Genomic DNA, 22,592 nt, shown 5'->3' on the forward strand with positions numbered 1-22,592 from the left:
GTTTAAAAATGATAATGCGTTTATTAGGTTAAAGGATTGCTGGGTTTTTTAAATCGACTCACAAAAATAATTTTGCAACTAATATATTATCTACGTAACTAAAACATTGTGAGATTTAGTATTACAACAATGTAATTATTGTTCAATAAAAGTTTTCTATTAACTGATTATTATATGCATTAATACTATTATTATTTACAATAAGATAAAATAATTTATCTGAACTTGTTTCAAATTGTTTTATTTTAAACTTTAACACGTTTACAGCTTGAAGGTGAAGTATCTGTCATCGCGGCTTTTGGACCTCTAAACTCGTTAAAAGAAGCTAACGCTCATACAGTCACTGACAAAACAACAGAAGATTTTAGAATAGATTTCAGTAATTTCGACGATCATGACTGTACGGTCAATTTAGAAGATTTGGGCGTTGCAAGTGGGCCTTCTGCCTGGCCTCCTGCAAGATTAATAGGTTAGTTGTTTGGGTTTATTTATGTATCTAATTAAACATTGCTTTGACATTTAACGAAAACTTTTTTTTGAAGCGGTAGGAATGTTCACTTGTGGATATTTTTCGCTTCATAATTCATGGTGGATCCGTGGATCCCATATCCAATATTCACAAAAATTTTGAGTTTTAAATAAACAATAAAATAATTTTCCCTTTTTCTTTGAAAGGAATCTAAATTATATAATTGATAAGATTTCAGTGGGTATTAGTAGGTAATATTCATGTCTATTAATTAAGAAATGTTCTTCTATAAACCTGTAATTTGTTGTTTCAGTTTTTAGTTTTAAGTTTTAAAACCTAATAATAATAATAATCCCCTTTTAAATGTTGTATAATTTTGAATTTATTTACTAATTTGTTTAGTTTTTATGTGTTTTTTTTTTATAATTTAGGTCAAACAAAATTTAACGCAAGGTTGGGTCCAACTGGTGGTAAAAGAGGCTATACACCTATAACGAAGCAGCCATCTTGGGGTATTGCGTGGTACATCAATGACCTTCTTATTCCGGAACTAACTTTGGAAAGAGGTCAAACTTATTTGTTTGTTGTGGAAGGCGGAGATGATAGTAGTAATCCTGCAAGGTGAGTAAACAAACTGTGTAATGAGATGAATTGGTTCGTCGATCATTTAAGCTTGAATGAACAATCTATATTTATATATTTTTGTTTGCTGATGACCATGTTAAATTAGTGGAGATCGGGAAGTGATCTGGAACATGTTTAAAAGTTGACAAAAGTATTTGATTGATGGTGATCAGAAATCAACATCAAGAGTATATGTTTACTCCGGATAAAGTTTTTCTATACGGGGTTTTATAAAGAGACCGCATATAAGGCTTATCTCTGAAAAAATAGACAGTGAAATCTGAAAATTTGACCTTCCGCATAACTGTACATGTATATATACGCTTAAAGTATTTTCGAGTGCTATATCACTTTGGCTTAGGTAGCTCACAAGGGGCATGTTTCCATCTTAGTCATTCGAAATCGACATGAAACTGTAAGTCCCGTATATCTGGGTACACTGAGAAAGTACCTATGACAGTAGTCAAAATTGAGTATGACACATAAGCAAGACCACTTTCCGCTGTTCCGGAATCAAACGCATGTTAAATGAGCATTCAATGAGAGAGAAATGGGAAAAAAGACAATAGGATGTATAATAAAAAGATGACTAAAAGCAGTAAAGAAAAACTTTGGCGTGAAAATTAAAAAGACTGACAATAAAATGGAAGAAATGAGAGAAAATAATCAATACTTTGGAAACCAGATACCTACAAATCATGTAGAGCGTATATAAATCAGCTGGAGTTATGTCGAAGAACAAATGTTCAGATTGCAAATCCCTGTATACCTATATACTAATAACATATTATTTATATCATAATTTTTTACATTTTTAGGTACCATCCATTCTACATAACTGATTCCAAAGAAGGAGGATTCGGCCAAAAGTCGGTTGAAGAACAAAAGAAGCAAAAAGTGTATGCGGGAGTTGAATACGACAACGATGGATACGCTTATCCATCTGTAGCTGGAAGATACTGCGAATGGACACATAAAGGTATAGACAAATCGGCAGAGTCTGAAACATTTGAAGAATTTACAAAAACGTTACGGCTAGAATGCGATATAGGCGAGCCAGCGTATTTGAACTGGACAGTTCCGATGGACGCGCCTGATTTATTGTATTATCAAGTAAGTTGGGTTTTTAATATGATAAGAATCATCATCATCATCAATCAGCCCTAAGTTGTCCATTGTTGAACATAGGCCTGCTCTAGACTTTTTCATCTGCTTCTGTTCTGCGCCTCTGCTATCCAATTGGTCATGATTCTTTTGAGGTCGTCGGTCCATCGAGTTGGGGGTCTTCCTCGGCTTCGCTTGTCAGACCGTGGTCTCCACTCAAGCAATTTTTTTGTCCAACTGTCGTCTTTCATTCTTGCAACATGTCCTGCCCATCTCCATTTTTGCCTTGTAATATGTTCGATAAATATGATAAGAATATAAGTAAAATAAGATTGTTCTGAAGCTATTTTCTTGTGGCATTTTAAATAAATTAATATTTAAATGGGAATAAGCCACAATTAAAGGTTAAATTAATTTATTTAATAAATGTATTTTAACCTTTAATTGTGGCTTATTCCCATTTAAATATTAATTAAAATAAGATCTTAATGTCAGTTGACAGTGCTTTACGTATTAAGATTAAAAAGTGATACATTATTACTCTAAAGTAACTTTAGTCAAGTACTACTAGGGAGCAATAATCTTAGTTTTTCCTCGTGTTACATACAATGGTTTTTCTTCAAGAACTTAATAAAAATAAACTGTTATATAAATATATCTAACCTATTATGCTTAATTTAAATACGAAATGTGCAGTTTAAACAGTCGTTAATAATGATTTCTGAAGATGTATAAACATTAGGACCATATTTTTATATGGTAAATTCTTGCTAATGTGACTGCCATACTAATCTATCTCTTAATTTGTGGCACCAGTAAAATCTTTTTTGTTGTTGATTTTTTAATATTGTCATCTATAGATGATATTGGCAACTAGAGAATTCTTTCACCTCCCTAGTCACTTTTCTTGCATGATATTACCTACACCATCTACCAGTAAAATAGCCAATGATGTAGGTATGGGTTTACGGACCAAGTAATCTCCTGTGTGTAAATCTCTGGAACTGGCATTTTAGAAACAGTTTTAAAAGGCTTTAACAGCTTTTTGAGGTGATGAAAATCGTTGTCCTAGCATCTTTTGTTTTTGACAGTTGGGACAAGAAACGTCATTAGGTAGATAATGAAACCAATACAGGCAATCATACAATGAATTAACGATTTTTTTCCTTCAAATATACAGTGTTTTGCGTTGCTAAAGAATAATGCAATGTGTTTTGTTGTTCTTCCTTATTTCATCGATGACTATTATTGGCAAACAAATTGTTATATACGAGTACTATTCAGTACTATCAATTCATTCGTTTGCTTCTTCGGTGTGTGATAATTAGTCCTACACAGTTCCTAATATTGTGTAACTAAGACAACTTTTTCTCCCAATCACGTTTTTCCACTATTGTAATATTAATTATTTGTAAATAATTGAGGAAAAAGAAGCACAGCGAGAGTAGAAAACAAGCATTACTACATTCATATTAAAAAACGACGACAGAACAAATCCAGAACAACAAAGTATTAGTTTGCTATCAACAAGTCCTCGTAGATACTTTGTCTCAGGACCACCAACCTTATGTAGAGTCATGCGTTGCCATGTTATCAATTCCACTGGTAACTGACTAATGTAATCTAAATTTAAACTAATAACATTTAATAGGTTTTTACCCAATGTAGCTCAAAACATGTACACCTGAAACACTGATGATGGAATGCAGATTCCGAAAACGTTTTGTGATATAGCCCGATTGGGTATTTTAATTATATACTTTTTATAAAGGATTTTAAATAAAAATATTTTTTAACAAAGTATTACTGCTGAAAATAATATCAAAAATCTTTATGAAAATAATATCCGAAGAACTAAGGAAAATAATTCCTCTAGGCGAAGAACAAGAAGGATGTCAGACAAGCATATCGATAACAGATGATATCTTCATAATTCGCCAGATAGTGGAGAAAGCTATAGAATACATCAGTCCGTATTTATGTTCTTCGAGGACATAACCAAAGCATTTGATAAGATACGACTAAGCGATGTAATAAATATACTTATAAAGAAAAGTGTATCTCCTAAAATAAAAAGAATTATAAGTAAAGTAAATAAGGTAAATTAACTAAAGAAATACAAATAAATACAGAAATTAGACAAAAAGAGAACTTAACTTCATTCTAGGGTGATATAATTTCGAACTTTTGACATTTTTGGTGATGCAGATATTGTAAAAATCAACAAAACAAACCGTCTGAGATGAGTAGATGTGGGGCGGATGGACGAAAGTAACTCTTAAAATAAATATTCTAAATAGGTCGCTCTGAAGAAGGTGGAGAAGATAGACAATCAAAAGGAAAGGACGGAAGAATGTTCTGAAGCAGGCCAAGGCTCACGAAGATCTGTAGAGCTAACTGATGATGATGATTCCAAGCAGGGATTTAAGAAATCTTGAATTGTAAAAGAGAAATCAACACGAAACTTAAGACAATCAATAAACAGATAGTTAATTGACAGTCACAGATACTTAAGCGGCTATGAGGAGCCCTAAGACATTTTTTATTGTGTGGGAAGAACTCGGCAGACTCGGTCAACATAACGGTACCACACTGGTATGGATACCAGGACTTACCGGGAAATACACGGCAATAAAAGAGCTTATGAACTTGCTAATCAAATAATTCGATCTAGATCCTATCTTTTGAGTGCCAATAAGCACTGTCCATGGCCGCAAAAGAGCCTGTATTAGAAATAAACATAACTCCCACTGGGAAATGTACCCAGTTAAGCACAGGAATCAGCCCAAAGGGGCAGGCTATGTGAAGTACAATATAAAAAAATTCTACCATATTTTGCATGACAAAGATAACTAGACTGTGGCTAAAAAATAATGTTTGGAGGATACCAACTAACTCCAAAAGTATATGGTACCCATACCTATATTAAACCTATATAAGCCCATAGAGGGTTTAATCATTTTTAAAAGGGTGTAATAAATGTAGTTGTGAAGTGTTTATCGTCATAATCCCCCTTTCTCGAGGTTTATTATGATATTTAAAAGACCTAACTATTTTGGTATCTTTATTTGTCTAGTTCTAAATTTTCGCTTCTTTGCCTTCATATATAAAGTCCTAGAAAAATAAAATTATCTTCTTGTTAAAATATTTTGCCATCTCCTTCTAGTTTGCATCTTATTAAATTTTTAAAGATTACCATACTTTTGTTTTGTTGATTAATGTTTCATATTCAATTTTCTTGCTGTTAAATTAAATTAGCATATGTTTTTTAGGTTAGTACCTATATGTAGGTTAAGTGTCTATATCGGTTGAGAGATGCATGCATAAGAAAGACTCATAAAGCATTATTGGTTAACCTCGTAGTAGATGAAATAATTGTCCACAACATTTGGAACACAGGTAGAAGAAATAAAATAGCAGAAAAAATTATTTCTATTTTATATCAAGACAATACAGAGCAATAGGATTAGCAAAGGCCAGAAAAGCGACTGCGCCGGATGAAATACCGAGTGAAATAATAAAGCTCTTCGAATGTTTAGATAAAAGATCTCTCCTTCATCTTTCAAGAATATACCAAAAAATAAAAGAACAACTTTTCCCAAGGATTAGTTATGTTTAAAATAAAGTAGTTTGGTTCAATTTGTACGCAGCACCAGTTCATTGTGTACCACCCGTGGGACACAATGAACCAAAGACACTTAAAAGAAGAAAACCATATTAACTCAAAAACATAAATCTTTATTGATAATCAAATTATGTGTAATAGATTACAAATATGTGTTTCTGATACTCGTACAATTTCGTGTTTCTAGGGTAAAAGGGGACTGATCTAGACAATTTTAAATTTTGGATGGTTCATTATTGAACACATAACCCTATCTATTCTAGGCACTCTCCAATACTAGATTTAAATTTGATTGTAAATTTAAAAATTATAAAGCCATAAAGAAGTGATCCACTAGTTTTTGGGTTTGGATTATTCCAGTTATGCTATGCTTGCCTTACTAATCTTTTTTTTTTATTTTTTAGTGTTACACGCACAATAACTTAGGATGGAAAATACATATCGTAGAACCAGGTTACATATCTCAACATAATAGCAAATTAAGCAATTTGATTAGGACTCCGGTTGCTTCCATTGTTTTTTCTTTATTAGTAACAATCACGATAAGCAACAAGGTAACGTTCTGGAACCTGTAACGAAAATTTTCAGTATTAATTATTCTCGACTGAACATTTTTAAATATTTATATACCAATTTCTACGAAGATTGTACGGATTATTTTTATAAAATGGACAATATAGGAAAAGTGTTTACAAAAATAATATAAAAGGAAATATTGGACTGTTATACGAATATAATCCGTACAACCGAGTCCTACTTCATATCAATTAGATGTTTTAATATATATATAAGTCAAAAATTGTCATTACAAAAAAAAGAGCAAGATAAAGTTTTAATCATATGTTAAGAGTTTATTTATACTGGGTCGATATTTGTGAAATAGTGTTAGTTTTAAACAACGCTTAAAGTATATTGTTGCTGTTGAATGTTTAAGAGTTTTCTTATTTTAATATATTAAAGTTAAATTTACTACCTACATAGAAATTTAAAAGGCAATTTAACTAGACTGAAAGTTTGATAATAAATACTGGTTAACCAAAATTACATTCCCCTGATGCAAAATCAGTATTAGAGGCCGTGATAAAACTTATAAATAATTTGTTTAAGTTGAAAGTTAAAAAAAAACTAAACTACATTTATAAGTTACTTCTTTGTGCTATTTTTCCAGGAAAAATGAATATTGAAAATGAATACGTTGAAGGCTTTTTATGTATTTACCTAAGATCTATGATATATCTTCAAAGAAGCAAACAATCAAAATTCGGTTTCATATACATAAAATGTTGAAAATGATAATAGGCTTGAATGAGCTCTGAAGTTCTTTTTCGGTAGTTCAAAGATTTTCTGGATTGTTATGAAATGGATTCCTAATCCTGTCTTAATTTACTATTAATTTCAAGTCAGCACGAAAATACTTTAAAAACGCTTTGCCAGCATGGCTATATTTTTTTCGATTGCATCAGAAACAACTTTTGTTTTCCAACAGCATTGTAAGTTGTAGCAAATTCATCTACATCTGCAAGTATTTCCATGTCTTTCGCATTACATTTCTGCTTGAAAAATTCTGATTTTCTACAAAGAGTATATCACACCTGGTTTTGCATGTTCTTTTGATTGTACTTTTTTAATTTATTGAATCACTTAATAATTACAATTGAGTAGCTTATGAGCAAAACGTATTAAATCCAAAATATATGATTTATTTTATATAGAACGTTATTAATAACTAGACTTCGGCAAATATGCAAATAAAAATGTAGAAAATATGCGCATAAATATGCACGAGTTTACCCGAAAATATGCAAATATTTTACAAAATATGCATACAAATAAATAAAAAAATCGTAAAATAGTAACAATTTTATTTAAAAAAAAAAGCGTACATAACTAAATATTTCCTACTATTCATTAAGATTTACATTTATTTTAAGTAACTACATCATTTTTAAGTATGAATAAACTTATTTAGAATTATGGTAACAATAAATGACCAAGTGGTGTTCAAAATTTTCTAACAAAAACTTGTGACTTCTGTCTGAGTACATATATTTATATATGGAAAAACTTCGTTCAACATCAACTGATGTAACGGGAGCATTTTTCAAACTAACCAAAACATTTGGTTCTAAATTAATTGTTTCCGAAATATTTCCAGCTAGAACACTGACTACTTCAGAAAGAATATGGTAACCTTTATTTTTTTCGATAGTAGCTTCAAATTTTTTTAAAATATCTTTTCCAATATTACCTCTAACGTTCCGACAACATGACGCAAATTCTTTTATTAATGCTGTACTTTCGAACAATGACAGTTTTGGTGATTCTAACTGAGTAATTGTTTTTTGAATAAAACTAAAATTTGATTTTATAAATGAAAGTTCTTGTTGAAGCAAGTTACTCTGAAAAGTTTGTTTAGAATCCAAAAGAGATTGGGAACTTTCATCTGTTAACGTATCAATTATGTTCTTTATTTTAACAAAATGATCTGCATAAAAATTAGCTGCTTCTAACCATGTTCCCCATCGCGTTAAAATAGGTTGTGGTGGAAGAGGAATGTTAGGTAGCATTTCTTTAAAGTTGAATTCTTATAGGAGATTTAAGAAATACTTTTTTGACACTGGATATCATGGTATTTACAAGAGGAAACTTTTTTCCTCTGTATTTCCTCTGCAACTCTGTTTAATCCATGCACTACACAAGTAACATGTATTAAATCTGGGAAAAATATTTTTAAATTTTGTCCTGCTTGTGACCATATAAGGAGCAGCATCCGATAAAATAAGCAGTAATTTATTAGAAGGAATAGTTGTCGGAAGAAAAAAAGTTGCTAATGTTTCTTGTATAAAACGCGAAATTGTTAAAGCATTTGTTTTCTCAAGTTGCTGGCATGAAATAAGATGAGATTTTGGTAAGGTATCTTCTTTAAGAACACCAATCAATAAATGAGCAATATACTTTCCTGAGGAATCAGTGGTTTCGTCTACAGATATGTAAAAATAATTATCTGCAATTTCTTCCTTAATATTAATTAAAACCGACGAGTATAGCCCGTTCACATTATTTCTTCTTAGAGACCGATCACTTGGAACATTAAGTTTGCAATATTTTTTTAGAAACGAACTAAAATTTACATTTGCTAATTTTGAAAGCGGTATGTTTGCAGACACTAATGCGCGACACAAGTCTTCATTAAAAGTTTCTTGCTCATCTAATTTTTTTGAAGTAGATTGGAAACATTTAGCCATTGAAGTTTGATGTTTTCCTCCTATTTTTCCTTTTTTTGCAATGTGTGAAGCAGTTCTCACATGTTGGTCTATCTGAAATTTCTTCTCACATGCTATCTATAAATAAAAATAAAAACCTTTATTTTAACCCAACCTTTAAAATATAAAAATATACAAGGTGTTTTTGGTTAATCAAATAACTGGTTTGGAAAAAAAACAGTGGCTAAGTGTTTTAAATGCAGCATTAATCCACAAATTAGTTTTTGTTACTAACCATTAGTACATCATATAACTTATTTTAAAAGTTTTTTTTTGTTAATTCAATTACAATAAAAATAATTGTGTTTTAGATTAGCTGACTTCATAAAAAAAAGTAAAGGTGAAAAATTTTTCTAAATACACACTATTGTATTGTACCATGGACAATTTTTTCTCACTAAAGGAAGCTATTTTTCATTTAAAAACAACCTACGAGTACTAAATTTCAAGTAAATACGTTTATTGGTTTTAAAGTTATTGTTGTTATTAACTAAAAGAATTTAATTTTTTTTAATTTTAACACCCTGTATCTCGAAAAGTAAATAAGTTTGACCCCTCATTAACTATATCGTTTTGTTCAATTTTTCGAGAAGTATCTACAGTCAAACGTTGTAAGTGTCATTTGGAAACACCCTGTATGTATGAAATATTAGATATTTAATAGAAAATATTAGATACTTACAATTTTGCCACAGACTGAACAGTAGATTTTTCCCATATCCATAGACAGCTCTTTATAAGGTTTAATCCAAGTTGAAGCACTGGTTGTTTTAGGCATTATAAAATCACAATCTTCCTTTTTGTTACGCACAACGAGTGTTTACGCTTTGAATATCAAAACAAAAATGATTTACAAATCTGAGCATCAAATTAGAAATGTTTAGGTACCTAATTCAATAAACTGGGAGATTTTGGAAAATCCCTAAATTAGGAACAAAACTATTAGCCGTTTACCTGCTGTTAAGATACAATAAATTGTAGATAGATTTGGGAATTAGATCATAAAATGCAAATGAGCGAACCCTTAGCGATTATCCAATAACTGAATGCCTCAGTGACCGAGACTTTCTAAGAATGTTGAGGGCTACTTAAATTGATCTTCTTTGAAATTGTAAATGTTTTGTACCTGTAGAGATTACGTACTTAGATCATTTCTTGATTAAAATGACTACAAAATTTTATACAAGATTTGAAATAAATTGGTATGTTTAAAAATTTTCAAATACAGTATAAAAATCTGAACTTTTATGCACTTTATGCAAACTGTTATACAAATATGCCAAAATATGAAATATTTGCATAAAATATGCACAATATGCAAAATATGCAATATGCATATTTGCCGAAGTCTATTAATAACATTATTTTTGGCAAAAAGTTGGAGTTTTGTGTTCAAATTCGGAGTTTCCATTGGATTTGCATTGAATTTATGATTTATCTCAGTTTGCTTAAACATTGTGTGGATTTATAGCATTTTGCTCCATATGAGTGGATTTATTTCGTTTTGCTTAACAGTTGGTTGGATTTATGTCATTTTGCTAAATAAGTAAATACCTAAATATCGAAAATAAAACACCGGTATACGAAAATACTATTATTTATTTATAAAACAAAGCTTCTCAAATATGTAATCCTGTATCATCTTCTAGACAGTCACATTCCTTTTCCATTTCATCACCTTCATTAGCGGTGTCATCTTCTCGGTTTTCTAGAATGTCCTTATACCATCTAAGGTCTTCTTCTTCCCACGTATTTCCAAATTCTTGTATCAGTAAATGTTGTAACGATTCTTTTTTCTTTTCCTTTATTGTTGAATCCATAACTTGTTAAATTTGAAGTTTTGATTTTATCTATATGTACGATATTAGTCTTCACTTCTAATAGTAAATAGAAATAACTTACTTCAATGCATATAATGTTAAATTAATGTATAACTTGCATATTGTTGAAATTTCACTAAAATATGTATTACAATATGCGATTTTTTTAATGGAGCTCATTGTAAAACGTGTTTTCTTGTATTATATCAGAACCGCACTTCTTTTATATTTAAAACTGAATATTAACTACAGCGTTTAATTTACGTTGCACATGTTATCGTTAAGCTTTAAATTGTTATATTTTAATGAGTATTGTGAATTTCTTTACAAAATGATGTTGATATTTGTAAATAGTTTTAAATGTTTTCAGTTAAACCCAAATTGTTTAGCTTTTATAGATGGTTACACAGCTTATGAGTCAAATATCTTGCTCTTTTTTGATTTAAGAATTTATCTAATGTATATAGATTAAACAGAATTGGACCAGACAATCAAAATATATTTCGAAACGGCTGTTGATATGGAACGATCAAAAGAACATTTTTGTAAGCTTAGGATATTGTAAGTGATGAGTTAGTTATATTTGGAAATTATCCTTAAGATGTTTATGCAGTTTTTACTATATACACAAAAAAATATTTCGCGGTATACTATATGAAAAACAGTGAGTAATTGATCGAATAGGGATAGTTTGGTACTTCAAGATTTACTGGTTAAATTTAAATATTAAGATCGGAATTATTTCATGTATTCTAAATGTCCCCATTAAAACGATAAATCTAAAATATATGTACCTATACTTTTTGCGTCAAATTTGAAGTTACAGTGGCTGATTTAATTATTAGAGCCACCCCATAAAACTAGACTTTTTGTTTAATAATGGTATGTAATTGAGTTTTAAAACGTATTTTTGTGCTTAATTATATTTTACTGTAATTTAGAACCTTATAAAGTTTATAAACATTCACCCAGATCCTTTATTCGCCGACGACCTATCATTGGTGAAATAATGCCACACTCCTACATTATTTTCGGAAAAATCCTTCGAGACTGATTTCTGTTTGCAAAAGACAACATCTCGAATTTTTGCGCGTTTTTGTTTGCGCCGTGGGGTAAAATCCAAACTTTCGTCCAGTTTTTTCTTTATATGGTCCACAGTTGCCCTTGAAACTTAATGCTATTTTTCTGTTGAAGTGATTTGTGTTCAATAATAAAGTTTTTATTTCCGCTATTTTCCTTGGTGATGATGATCTCTTTGGCTTTTCCTATGATGTTCTGGTACTACTGGTGTAATGAACATGCAATGTCTGCTAAATTCACAAGCAATAGTATACGACTGTCAGAATATCAGTAGAGAGCAATGGAAACACGAGTTGCAAGCTAGGCTGGACAGCACCACCACAGAATAATAAACAATCAGAATGCCCACTCTTCTTGAAAAAATAAGTACGCTCATCTCGTTAGCGCAGACGGAATCAGCCATGTTTTAAACGAAACCAGTGCTGTTCAGTGACTATAGGCATAATATGCACTATTTTATTCGTACTTTTAGTTAAAGAATAGATTAAATTATTTCAAATGTGCTAAATGATTAATTTCTAAAAATTTAAATTACAGTTCTGTCGTAGTTTGTCACAGATTCCTCAATTCGAGTCTATGTTTCCGTTTAAAATACGGCGATCTTGTGCGAACAAACTTCAAAGGCGACATCTGAGAGTGGGCATTCTGATTGTTATTTATTTTGTGATTTCTGTGGCATTACAGCATATATACTGGATACAGCACTGACAAACAATGGCATCTGACAATCTGAGTCACGTAATGTCGCTCCCGCTGTGTTGCTACTATTGCCAGACTATTTATTGTACTTTTATATAGTGTAATAAAATAATCAAATGGAAACAAACGCATTAATATATTTATTATACAGCTCAATTATATACTCTTTTTGTAAAAAAAATGAATTTTGGTAGGTGGCTCTAATAATTTGATCACTCACTGTAAGTAGAAGTATCTAAAACACTTGTACAGTATCTAAACTTTGGATATCTGTCACGTATTAAATTGACTATAGTGACTTTCCACACTTCAATATAATAAGGAATATAATAAAAACTTTCTTTCAACCAATCTTATATAAGTCCTATCGAATTATATACGAACTTTGGACGCACAATTTTATTCATTCTGTCCACGTCGCCTAGTCATTATAACTTGTTTATTGTGATGGATCGATTGTAGAGGAACTAGAGCTCACACTCTTACTGCCTGTGCCATATTCTGTTCTCCCGCCTAACTTTTTATACATGCCTCATTATGATAGTTTTAAGCAGACTTGGTTTCTTAATCGTTCTTCATCATTTATTTATGTTCCTGATGCATAAACTCATTACTCAAAACCTTAATAAGAGTTTTATATAGCTAAAGCTTTGTTCTTTTTTTATGTTGGTTGATAAAAGCTTTTTTAATTAAAAATATGCTCTAGTACCTACTTGAACATGAAAAGTAATCTCTTTCATTTTGTTTCCTCACTATAGATGTATATAACTGATAAGAGAATTGTTGTATCTAATTTTCTTAACTGCATTTGAGTATTGAACCGTACCATCCCTTTATAGAGTGATTATCTTTCTTAGTTGTCATATAAGTACCCAGTATTTACAAACAGATAGTGGATCTCAATTTCATAGTCAGACTTTTTACTACAACTAATCTATAAAAAATATTTGACCAGTAAGTAGCTGATTTTTCTTTCGAAAACCACTCTATTTGTCTATTATGTTTTTAGAGAATCTTAAAAGCCCATCCTGAAGAATGTAAGCTTTTATTTATTTATTCATGTCAGAAGTATCATATAATTTAAAGTAGAAATATATAAGGTAAAAGAAATAATAAATTAGACTTACTCACAATCAATTTAATTTAACTATCCAGACGACCGGTTTCGCTTTCTACAATATGCAAAGCATCTTCAGTTCTCGATACAAAGTTAAATAAATGCTGAAATAATAAACCCATATTAGGGTGTTGTCTAATAAAGATAAACAAAGCTAGATATAAATTACAGTAATTATGCCAATGTTACATGTCTGTGGTTTTTCAAAATGAATAAAATGTTTAAGCAGACAAGGTAGGACCCACAAATTGGTAAAATAGTCTATTAAATTGTAATAAATTAATAAATGAACAAATAAATAAAACATTACTTACATGCCGGTACTCTATTAATTGATGGTTGAAAGAACATGGTTCAAACTATCCTGTATTGTTGAATGGAAAACTTAAGTCTGCTATTATAATTGTTTGACAGTCTTGTCTGTTTGTCTGTCTTGTCTTATGTGTCTAACATTTCGTACAGATATATCACGGAATATCCCCATCTCTAATATATTATAATAATTTTTTAAAATGTTTGATCCAATTCTGCGAAATATCAATTATTTTTAAATATTGTGAGTGAAATGTGCTTTCTTCTGTAACATATGACAATAATTAGTATTAATAACAGATATTTTATACACAAAATGTATTCATAATAATTATAATGTACAATGTCAATATACAAATAATTTTGACAATAAAATATTGTGAGGTCTAAGTTTAAGCTCATCTTTAAATAGTTAAAATTGATGTTGAATTTTTGAACGAATATACTTGTTAAAAGTTAATATTAATCTTCTGTGTTGCTTCAACAATGTTACACTTTATGATATGCTTATAAGATACAACCAGGTAGTTGTTTATATCAAATTGTACGTGTCTCTGAAAACTATAAAGAGATTCAAAAAGTAAACGATATAAAATCAAAATTAAATGTTAGTAAATTAAGATGAAAGCGGTAATTTCTTTATCTTTGTGTTTGTTCTATACGTATTTACTGCGAAGATCGTACATCGTTTTATTTGCCACTTCGATATCTCTTGTTGTTTGGCCACAAAATACGCCTCCATTTCTGCAAAACCCTTGTTATTGGATTCCAGTCTAAAGGAATATTTCTTTAGATTATTCTTTCAATATCAGATAAAAATCGGTAGACGCTGGAGCCTAAATTTGAAGAATACAGTTTGCCAACTGCAAAGTACCTTGTGCAAACTGATATTTGCGTCTTCTAAAACATATAATAAATCCATATTTTATCTGTTGTCTCACTTTTTATGTTATTTAAAATCTGAAAGTTGTTCTTGAACAGTGTTTTTATCATCAGAAAATATTGCATTATCAACAAACGAAATTGAGGTCTTTTCCATGTTGACATAAATATTTGACATCAATCTTCTTATATCTAAAGTTGAACTGTGGTTGAACGAGTAGTGCGTTTGAATATTTCGAGACTAAAGGCCCGTTTTTACACTACATCTTATTGTACGTTTTGTGGGTCATATAAAACGTACGACAAAATGTACGTTTTGTCCAGTGTATACACACTACGTTTTCTCTTCTGTTTTCTGCCTCATTTCTAATTCAGAGTCTTGAGTTGTGTGAAGTTTATTTAGTGTTTTTTTTATGTAGGAAACACAGCTGCTTTCTTTTATTTTTTCAACTATTACGATACTACAACTGAAGAAAAAGGGGATAAAGAGGGAAAAGACAAGATGGTCAAGAGAGTCGCTTCTGAAAAGACGCCAGTATTAGACACCTCAGCCTATTGTCAATTGCTAGAGTTGGTAACACCATACATATTGAAATAAGACACCTCATGATAAAAGCCATTACACCCCATGAAAGACTCACAGCAACTCTCAGATATCTTACAACAGGACGCAGCGTCAAGGCCTTGGAGTTCACAATCATAATATCCAAACCAGCGTTAAGCCAAATAATTCCTGAAACCTGTAATGCAATCTACTTGGTTTTAAAACATAACTACTTAAAAACTTTTATACAATTCAATACATTCCCCGAGAAAATCGTGGGTGCATTGCCGCAAATCTGACATTATTAGGCTTTTTTTGGGAAAAATGAAACGAACTGCAGTGGAACTAGTCGTCAAATAAGTCAAGATCGGACGACTTGTCTGAATATGTATTTTCACGTAACGTTTTATCCTATCAGTTCTCGCAAAACTATGCTTCTCCCATCATTTCTACGATCTGACCTTGGATTTCATTTCAATTCGACAAGACGTACGTTTTGCTGTTTACATGCCACGTTTTATTGTATAGGATTTGTCCTATCCAACAAAACGTACAATAAGACGTAGCGTGAAAACCGGTCTTTAGAGTGTGAAAAGTCCTTGAAAGATGCAAAAACTTATATACGAAAAGAAGGAGCAGCATTTAGACTGCTCGAAAAAATTTGGTGGTTTATTGTAAATAAATTCAAAGGAAATAACAACAGATTAAAATATCTGTAATATCCGTTTTTCTTTACGTCAGCGTCATGAGAAAACACTTTAAGGAAGTATGTCGTCTGACCGTATCCTTCAATTTCTAAGAAGGTAAAACAAGGTATGGCTTAAAAACACGTAGTAATTATCAGAAATCAATAAACTAATAATATTTATTCAAAATAAATAAGATCATCAGATACCAATAAACAAGAGAACGGTAAAAAAACAATACAAAACCAGCCACTGTTTACTATAAATGGAAGAAAAGTAAAAATGTTCTTCTCTCTTTTGGAAAAGAAATCCTCAAACTACTACTCAAAAAAAAAAGAAAACCTCTGATAACTGTAGAAATTCATAAACTTATGAAATAAAGAAGAAACTAAAAAGCAAAGTATAAAAAATTCAGTTAAATATAAAAAAGAAAATCCGAGTAGTGAAGGAGAAATGACTATCTGACAGATTCAACGAAACAGAAAGCTCAATAAAAAACATGATAACTTTAAACTACACCACAATATCAAACAGATGACAGGTATTAGAAATAACATGATAACGAATATTGTTAAAAATGACAAGGGAATGCTAATTACTGATATAAAGGAAATATTACTGTTATGGACCAATTATATGCAAAAACTGTTTTTAGTGATGAAAGGTAATCAATTCATCAATCAGTGAAACTGTAATCATAAATATCGGAATAAGTCATATAATAAATAAAGAATTCGAAGTGAGGTAAGCCAAAGAATATTGTAGATTAGGATTTTCGGTTAATAAGATCCAACTACTTTCATAAAAAGTGGAACCTGAAGAAGAAGACAACCAGATGAATAACAAACCGAAATTCTAAATCATTTCTGAATGCAATTTTTGGCTTGACTGAGTTAATTTGATATAAATTGGAATCAGGAGACTCCAGGTAAAACAGAAGATATTAATTTGAAATATTTATTATTGAACATATATCTACACCTGCGCGTTTGTAAACAGACTTCAAACTTTGTTTTACACTTTTCTTCTCTTATAATTTATTTTATTTACATAACTGTAATAGACCTATCAATCAAACTACTTGTTTCTTCACCGTTACACACTTTTTTAATCTGTCGATGGTGACGTGAATTTATTATGATTGAGGATGGATCTCCATGTTAAGTGATACGATTGCAGTTATCTGTTTTGTTAAGACAATCAGGGCGCTCTTCGATCTCAATAGCCTTTAGGATAATCTTGGGCGACAAAAGAGAAGGATGTTACAGTTTTAAAATGGTCAATAATTGTCTGTTCTTTAGATGTTTTTATTTTTAATTTTTAATTTTTTAATTTATTCCAAAATAACAGTACATACTCGTTACCAGAATCCTTCTTTTTATTTCCTTCGTTGGAAGTTGGCACTGTTCATAGGAAAAACTAAGGGTTTGGATTTGTTTACGAACTTAAGATAGTAGTTCTTCACGTTGTGTGTTTCACCAATGTTTTTAGCTTTAATCCTGCTTTTTGGAATCGACGTTATAATTTTTCCTGGCAGTTGAGAAAGCAGGTGCTTCTTTAAGCTCCCGGTTAGTGCAAACGAGCAGGTTACACTATGCCAAAATTTACGTTGATCTATAAAAAATAGTTCCTTGATATACCTTAATGTGTATACCTAATATTTTTTGATAAAAGATTGAAACTTTGTTAAACAAAAATCAATATCAATTTTCTAGGTGTAATTTTGATAATTCCGAGTATATATAAATTATTTAGCAGGCCTAGATTTATAGAAGACGATCTACTACCACCCAATAAACCAAATTAAAATGAAGTTTAATTTTAAGAAATTATTTTTGTATATCTGTCTCTCTTTAGTGTATGTTAATTTTTACAACAAGGTTTAACAATGCTAATATTGATAAAAAAAGTTGGTACTCTGGGTATTTTAAAAAAATAATATTGCTTTTGGACGTAATCAATTATGTTCTAGCAATTTTAAACGATGTCATATTATTAAAAGGAACTCATACTGTTAAAAAAAAATCAATGTTATCAACACCTTTTTCGGTCTTCAATATCAGATAAAGTTTTTTTTCTCCATTGTCATGGCATAAATTATTTCCATAGAAGCCACGGAAAGCAACTAAAATAGATAGATAATAACTAGCTAATTACCTTCTTGTAAAAATGAACGTTTAGACAAGAAAATATTACGACAAATGTATCTTCATAAACATTAATAAATTGTAAATTATGTATGAATGTGTATGCTGTATCATAAGAGTTGTAATTTAAATAAATTTTCTTTCGTTGAATAAATATTAAAATCTTTTTACGTAGGTAACTTTTAAGAAAACGTGCTGAATATATATACATATTTACATTAAGTTTTACCTTACACTCTTTGACTGAAGTATATGTAATAATTTATTAAAATTTATTTTCATTTTTCTTAGGGTCTGCCTACTCTATCAGTAACGGTAACATAAGATATCAATAGAAGATGCTATAATCATATTTGTCATAAATTTCTGGAGAAAAAACAGTAATTCTATTCTGGGTTTCCTCTTTCTCTTTCTCTTTTTTTTTTCTCTTTAGAGATGCGGTAACTATAGGTGACAACTCGACGGTTTGTATCTAATGTTGTCTCTATTTTATGGTGTTAGGTCTGGTTTTGATCTTGAGTTTATTTCAAAGTGTTTTTCGTGTGTGCTGTCAAAGATATATATATATATATATATATATATATATATATATATATATATATATATACATTAGGAGGATATCATAAACTACAGACCTATAAGTTTTTACCAATCGTATACAAAATATTCACAAACATCATCAACAACAGATTAACAAACGCATTAGATGCTGCACAGCCGAGAGAACAAGCTGGCTTCAGAAGTGGATTCAGTGCCATAGATCATATTCATACACTCCGAAAACCAATGAGTAAAGCTAAAGAATATGAAATATCGCTAGCATTAACCTTCATAGATTTCGAGAAGGCTTTCAATTCTATATATCCCAAGGCAGTAATAGAAGCTTTGACCAACCAAGGTGTTGACAAACCGTACATAGAAACTTTAGCAAATATATATAGACAAGCAAAAGATAAGGTAAAAAGTGACGAAAACACTCCAGAATTTCCCACTACCAGAGGCACCCGACAAGGAGACGCAATATCACCAAACCTCTCCACTGCAACTCAGAAAATATATTCAGCAAAATGAACTGGCAGAACAAAGGAATATCCATTGATGGAGAATACCTCAGCCATCTAAGATTTTTAGATGACATCGTTCTGATTGCTAATAATCCTGCAGAACTACAAGAACTTATAAGCGACCTAAATGCAGCTGGCAATGAAGTTGGCCTGAAAATTAACGTGACAAAAAAAAACATGTACAACGAGCTAGTGGATGTCCAAGATGTAATAATAAACAACACTGCACTTAAGACAGTAGATGAGTATATATACTCGTCTACTGTCTCATCAACATGACACAGAAAAGCGAATTTTAGACAATCGTGGGCAGATATGAAGAATAAATATGTAAGGGAGGCTACACCATTATCGGTAGAATATGCTGAGAATGATAATCATAATGATAATGATAAGGATGATCTCTATAAGGCCATATAGAACGCTGCACTCCTCGCGACGTCCAGATGTATACGAAAATTTTTGGGAGATACTCCAACATTCCAAGTCACCTAGGGCTCGATAACACGGAAAGAGTCCCACCAGAGCTCAATCCTTTTGATACCGTAGGTATCTGGGATGAGTGAATTTTCCCCTTAGAGCCGTATGGCTAAATATGATAATAATATATATATATATATATATATATATATATATATATATATATATATATATATATATATATATATATATATATATGTGTGTGCGTGTGTGTGTGTGCCTCCTAGACCTTAAAAATCTTTTAACTGTGTTGCCAACTGAAAAATCCAAGCAAGGCACACAGCAAATGGCGCGAAATCTTGAGAATGGTCGAGGTTCTTTAAGGGCTGTATAACCGTGATGATAATTATCATATCAAAACCAGACAGCAACACCTAAACTTAAGAGAAACTGAGAGGCACAATAAACATACTTAGACGAGTTCGACAAGGATGTACACTTTCACTTCTCTTATTCAATGTCTATAGCGAAAGTTATATATCAGAAAGCTCTGTTGAAAGCTACGGAAAGTTTTGTGGTAAATAGAACTAACATCATTTATGTTAGATATGCTGATAACGCGTTTATTTTTGAAAACAACATAAAAGAGTACATATAACGTATATATAACAGGTTCAAACAATAGTACGATCTCTTAATGACACAATCTGGAAAAACAAACACTCAAAACAAGACACAAAAACAAGAATCTGACCTGACACATCTAAAACGAGACGACTACTAGAAACAACAGAGATGCAAATACTCCGACGGATATCAGGGAAAAGTCTGTTGGATAGGGAGAGAAGCGAAAACATAAGAGCATGCAAGATAGAAGACATAAATGGATGGGTGATAAAACGAAAATAGAAATGGAACGAACACATTAGTAGAATGGCAGAAGATAGAATAGTATGACTGTCATGAGATAAGTCACCAAATGGACGAAAAAGTATTGGCAGATCAAGAAAAAAATGGTGCGATAATTTAAACAATTTAGGAAGCTAATATTGAAGAAGAAACATGCTTTAAAGCCTACATACAAGAAGGAAGAAGAAGAAGAACAATAGTACGATACAAACACTGGAATGTGATAAAGATAGAGCTTAAAAATTGTACAACAAAGATTCATACTAGTTAAGAAGTTAACCTTATTATAGAAATTTGCGCAATGTGATTGAGAGTTCTATTAGACACCAATATAATAGAGCAAACTCAGTAAAACGCAACTTTATTGTAAATAAAAATATATTTTAATAAAATCGCAAACAAAATACAATTGACTTCTACAGAATATGTAAAATAAAATGACAAATCCTAATAGAGTATCCTGGAGAATATTAAGTAAACCAAATAGACTTCAGTCCTCGATGTTGTTGCCTGTGGACAGAAATAAATGTTAGCGGTGTTCGTTTGGGTAGGACGAAGTAAAGGTCTGTAGTCAATATCCAAAGATCGGGGAGCGGCCAATCACTACTTGGTGAAGATGAGGTACTCGACCGTTCATTGTCATTCGTTGCCAATTTGTCGTTTCGCGTCCTCATTCACACCATACTTCCAGCTCAGTCTTGTTCTACAGCTATTCCTATTTATGTAAGTATTGATAAAATGTTTGTTTGTGAGATATGTTTCCATTCATTTTCATTTAACAATGCCATCTGCTTTTTTAAATTTCCAGATACTATTTTCACAGGTTGCAACAAGTATTTGTAAAGTAAAATTTTTTGGTTCGATATCATCGTAGATCATTTTGAATGTATCGCTCACAATATTTTGTAGTTCCTTTATTGCCAAAAATTACTTTTAGAGGAAAAGGTAGGTTCATACAATTCAAGAAAAAAAATTGAATTTTTAAGAAAAATATATTTGAAAAGTAATGCTTGCTTGAAAAGTTAACTTTTATGATACAAAATACAATTAAGAAAAAGTGTACGACAATAAAAATAGATACACTGTGACAATAATCGAAAAGACATTTAATTCTTAAAACATAATATTCGCATATAGATTTTATTATACGATATAACTAGTCTTATATGCACAAATTACAATATATGACAATAATTCAGAATTTTAACTGTAAAATAATTGTTGTAAGTAATTAGATAAATAAGGCTGTTTCATTTAAGACAATAAAATGTTTCGAATTTTTTGTAAAGTTACGCTAAAACAAATTTCACATCTCTTAGTTTCGTCTTTATGTTCTCTAATATATCGTTAGGAAAAAGTGTTTTATTTCATTGTTAATGTTAAAATAAAGATTAAAAGAGTTGTTATTGTGTACTAGAAAGGATAATTTTCTTTTATAAAAATACCAGTATGAAACAGATTGATATTATCTATCTGATTCACTCGAAATCTGGTTATATTATTACATATTCATAAATAATGATGTTATTTTTATTGACGGTAAGTATCTATTTATTAATTTTCTATAAGATATGCACGTCTGTTGAATGTAGATTTATCGATCTTATAGAGCAGCAAATACCATTGAAAGAAACATATTGATACTGTTGGTTGGAGAAAAATGTTTAACTTTATATTATACCAAATATACAAAGAATTTAACACTGTTCAATTCACAAGACTAAGCCGCGTAAAATAACTATATATTGAGGATGAAATAAATGGCCCTAACAACAGTGATATTGTTGCAAGAGCAAGAGGAAGGAGAAAAAATGAAGGACAAAAAAG

General features: G+C 30.7%; 1 protein-coding gene across 1 annotated transcript in view; it reads left to right on the forward strand.

Annotated features, from left to right (window-relative positions):
* The window catches only part of LOC140438575 (protein Skeletor, isoforms B/C), a 111,961-nt gene extending 89,794 nt beyond the window's left edge, over window positions 1-22,167 (forward strand). Inside the window, exons 8-11 of the mRNA XM_072528238.1 lie at window positions 268-469; window positions 901-1,090; window positions 1,912-2,206; window positions 6,227-22,167. Of these exons, the coding sequence (XP_072384339.1) occupies window positions 268-469; window positions 901-1,090; window positions 1,912-2,206; window positions 6,227-6,397 (858 nt within the window). The 3' untranslated portion in view covers window positions 6,398-22,167. The remainder of the gene's footprint in view (window positions 1-267; window positions 470-900; window positions 1,091-1,911; window positions 2,207-6,226) is intronic.
* The last annotated feature ends 425 nt before the right edge of the window (window positions 22,168-22,592 follow it).

Source organism: Diabrotica undecimpunctata, chromosome 4 (assembly GCF_040954645.1).
Source record: "Diabrotica undecimpunctata isolate CICGRU chromosome 4, icDiaUnde3, whole genome shotgun sequence".
NCBI lineage: Eukaryota > Metazoa > Arthropoda > Insecta > Coleoptera > Chrysomelidae > Diabrotica > Diabrotica undecimpunctata.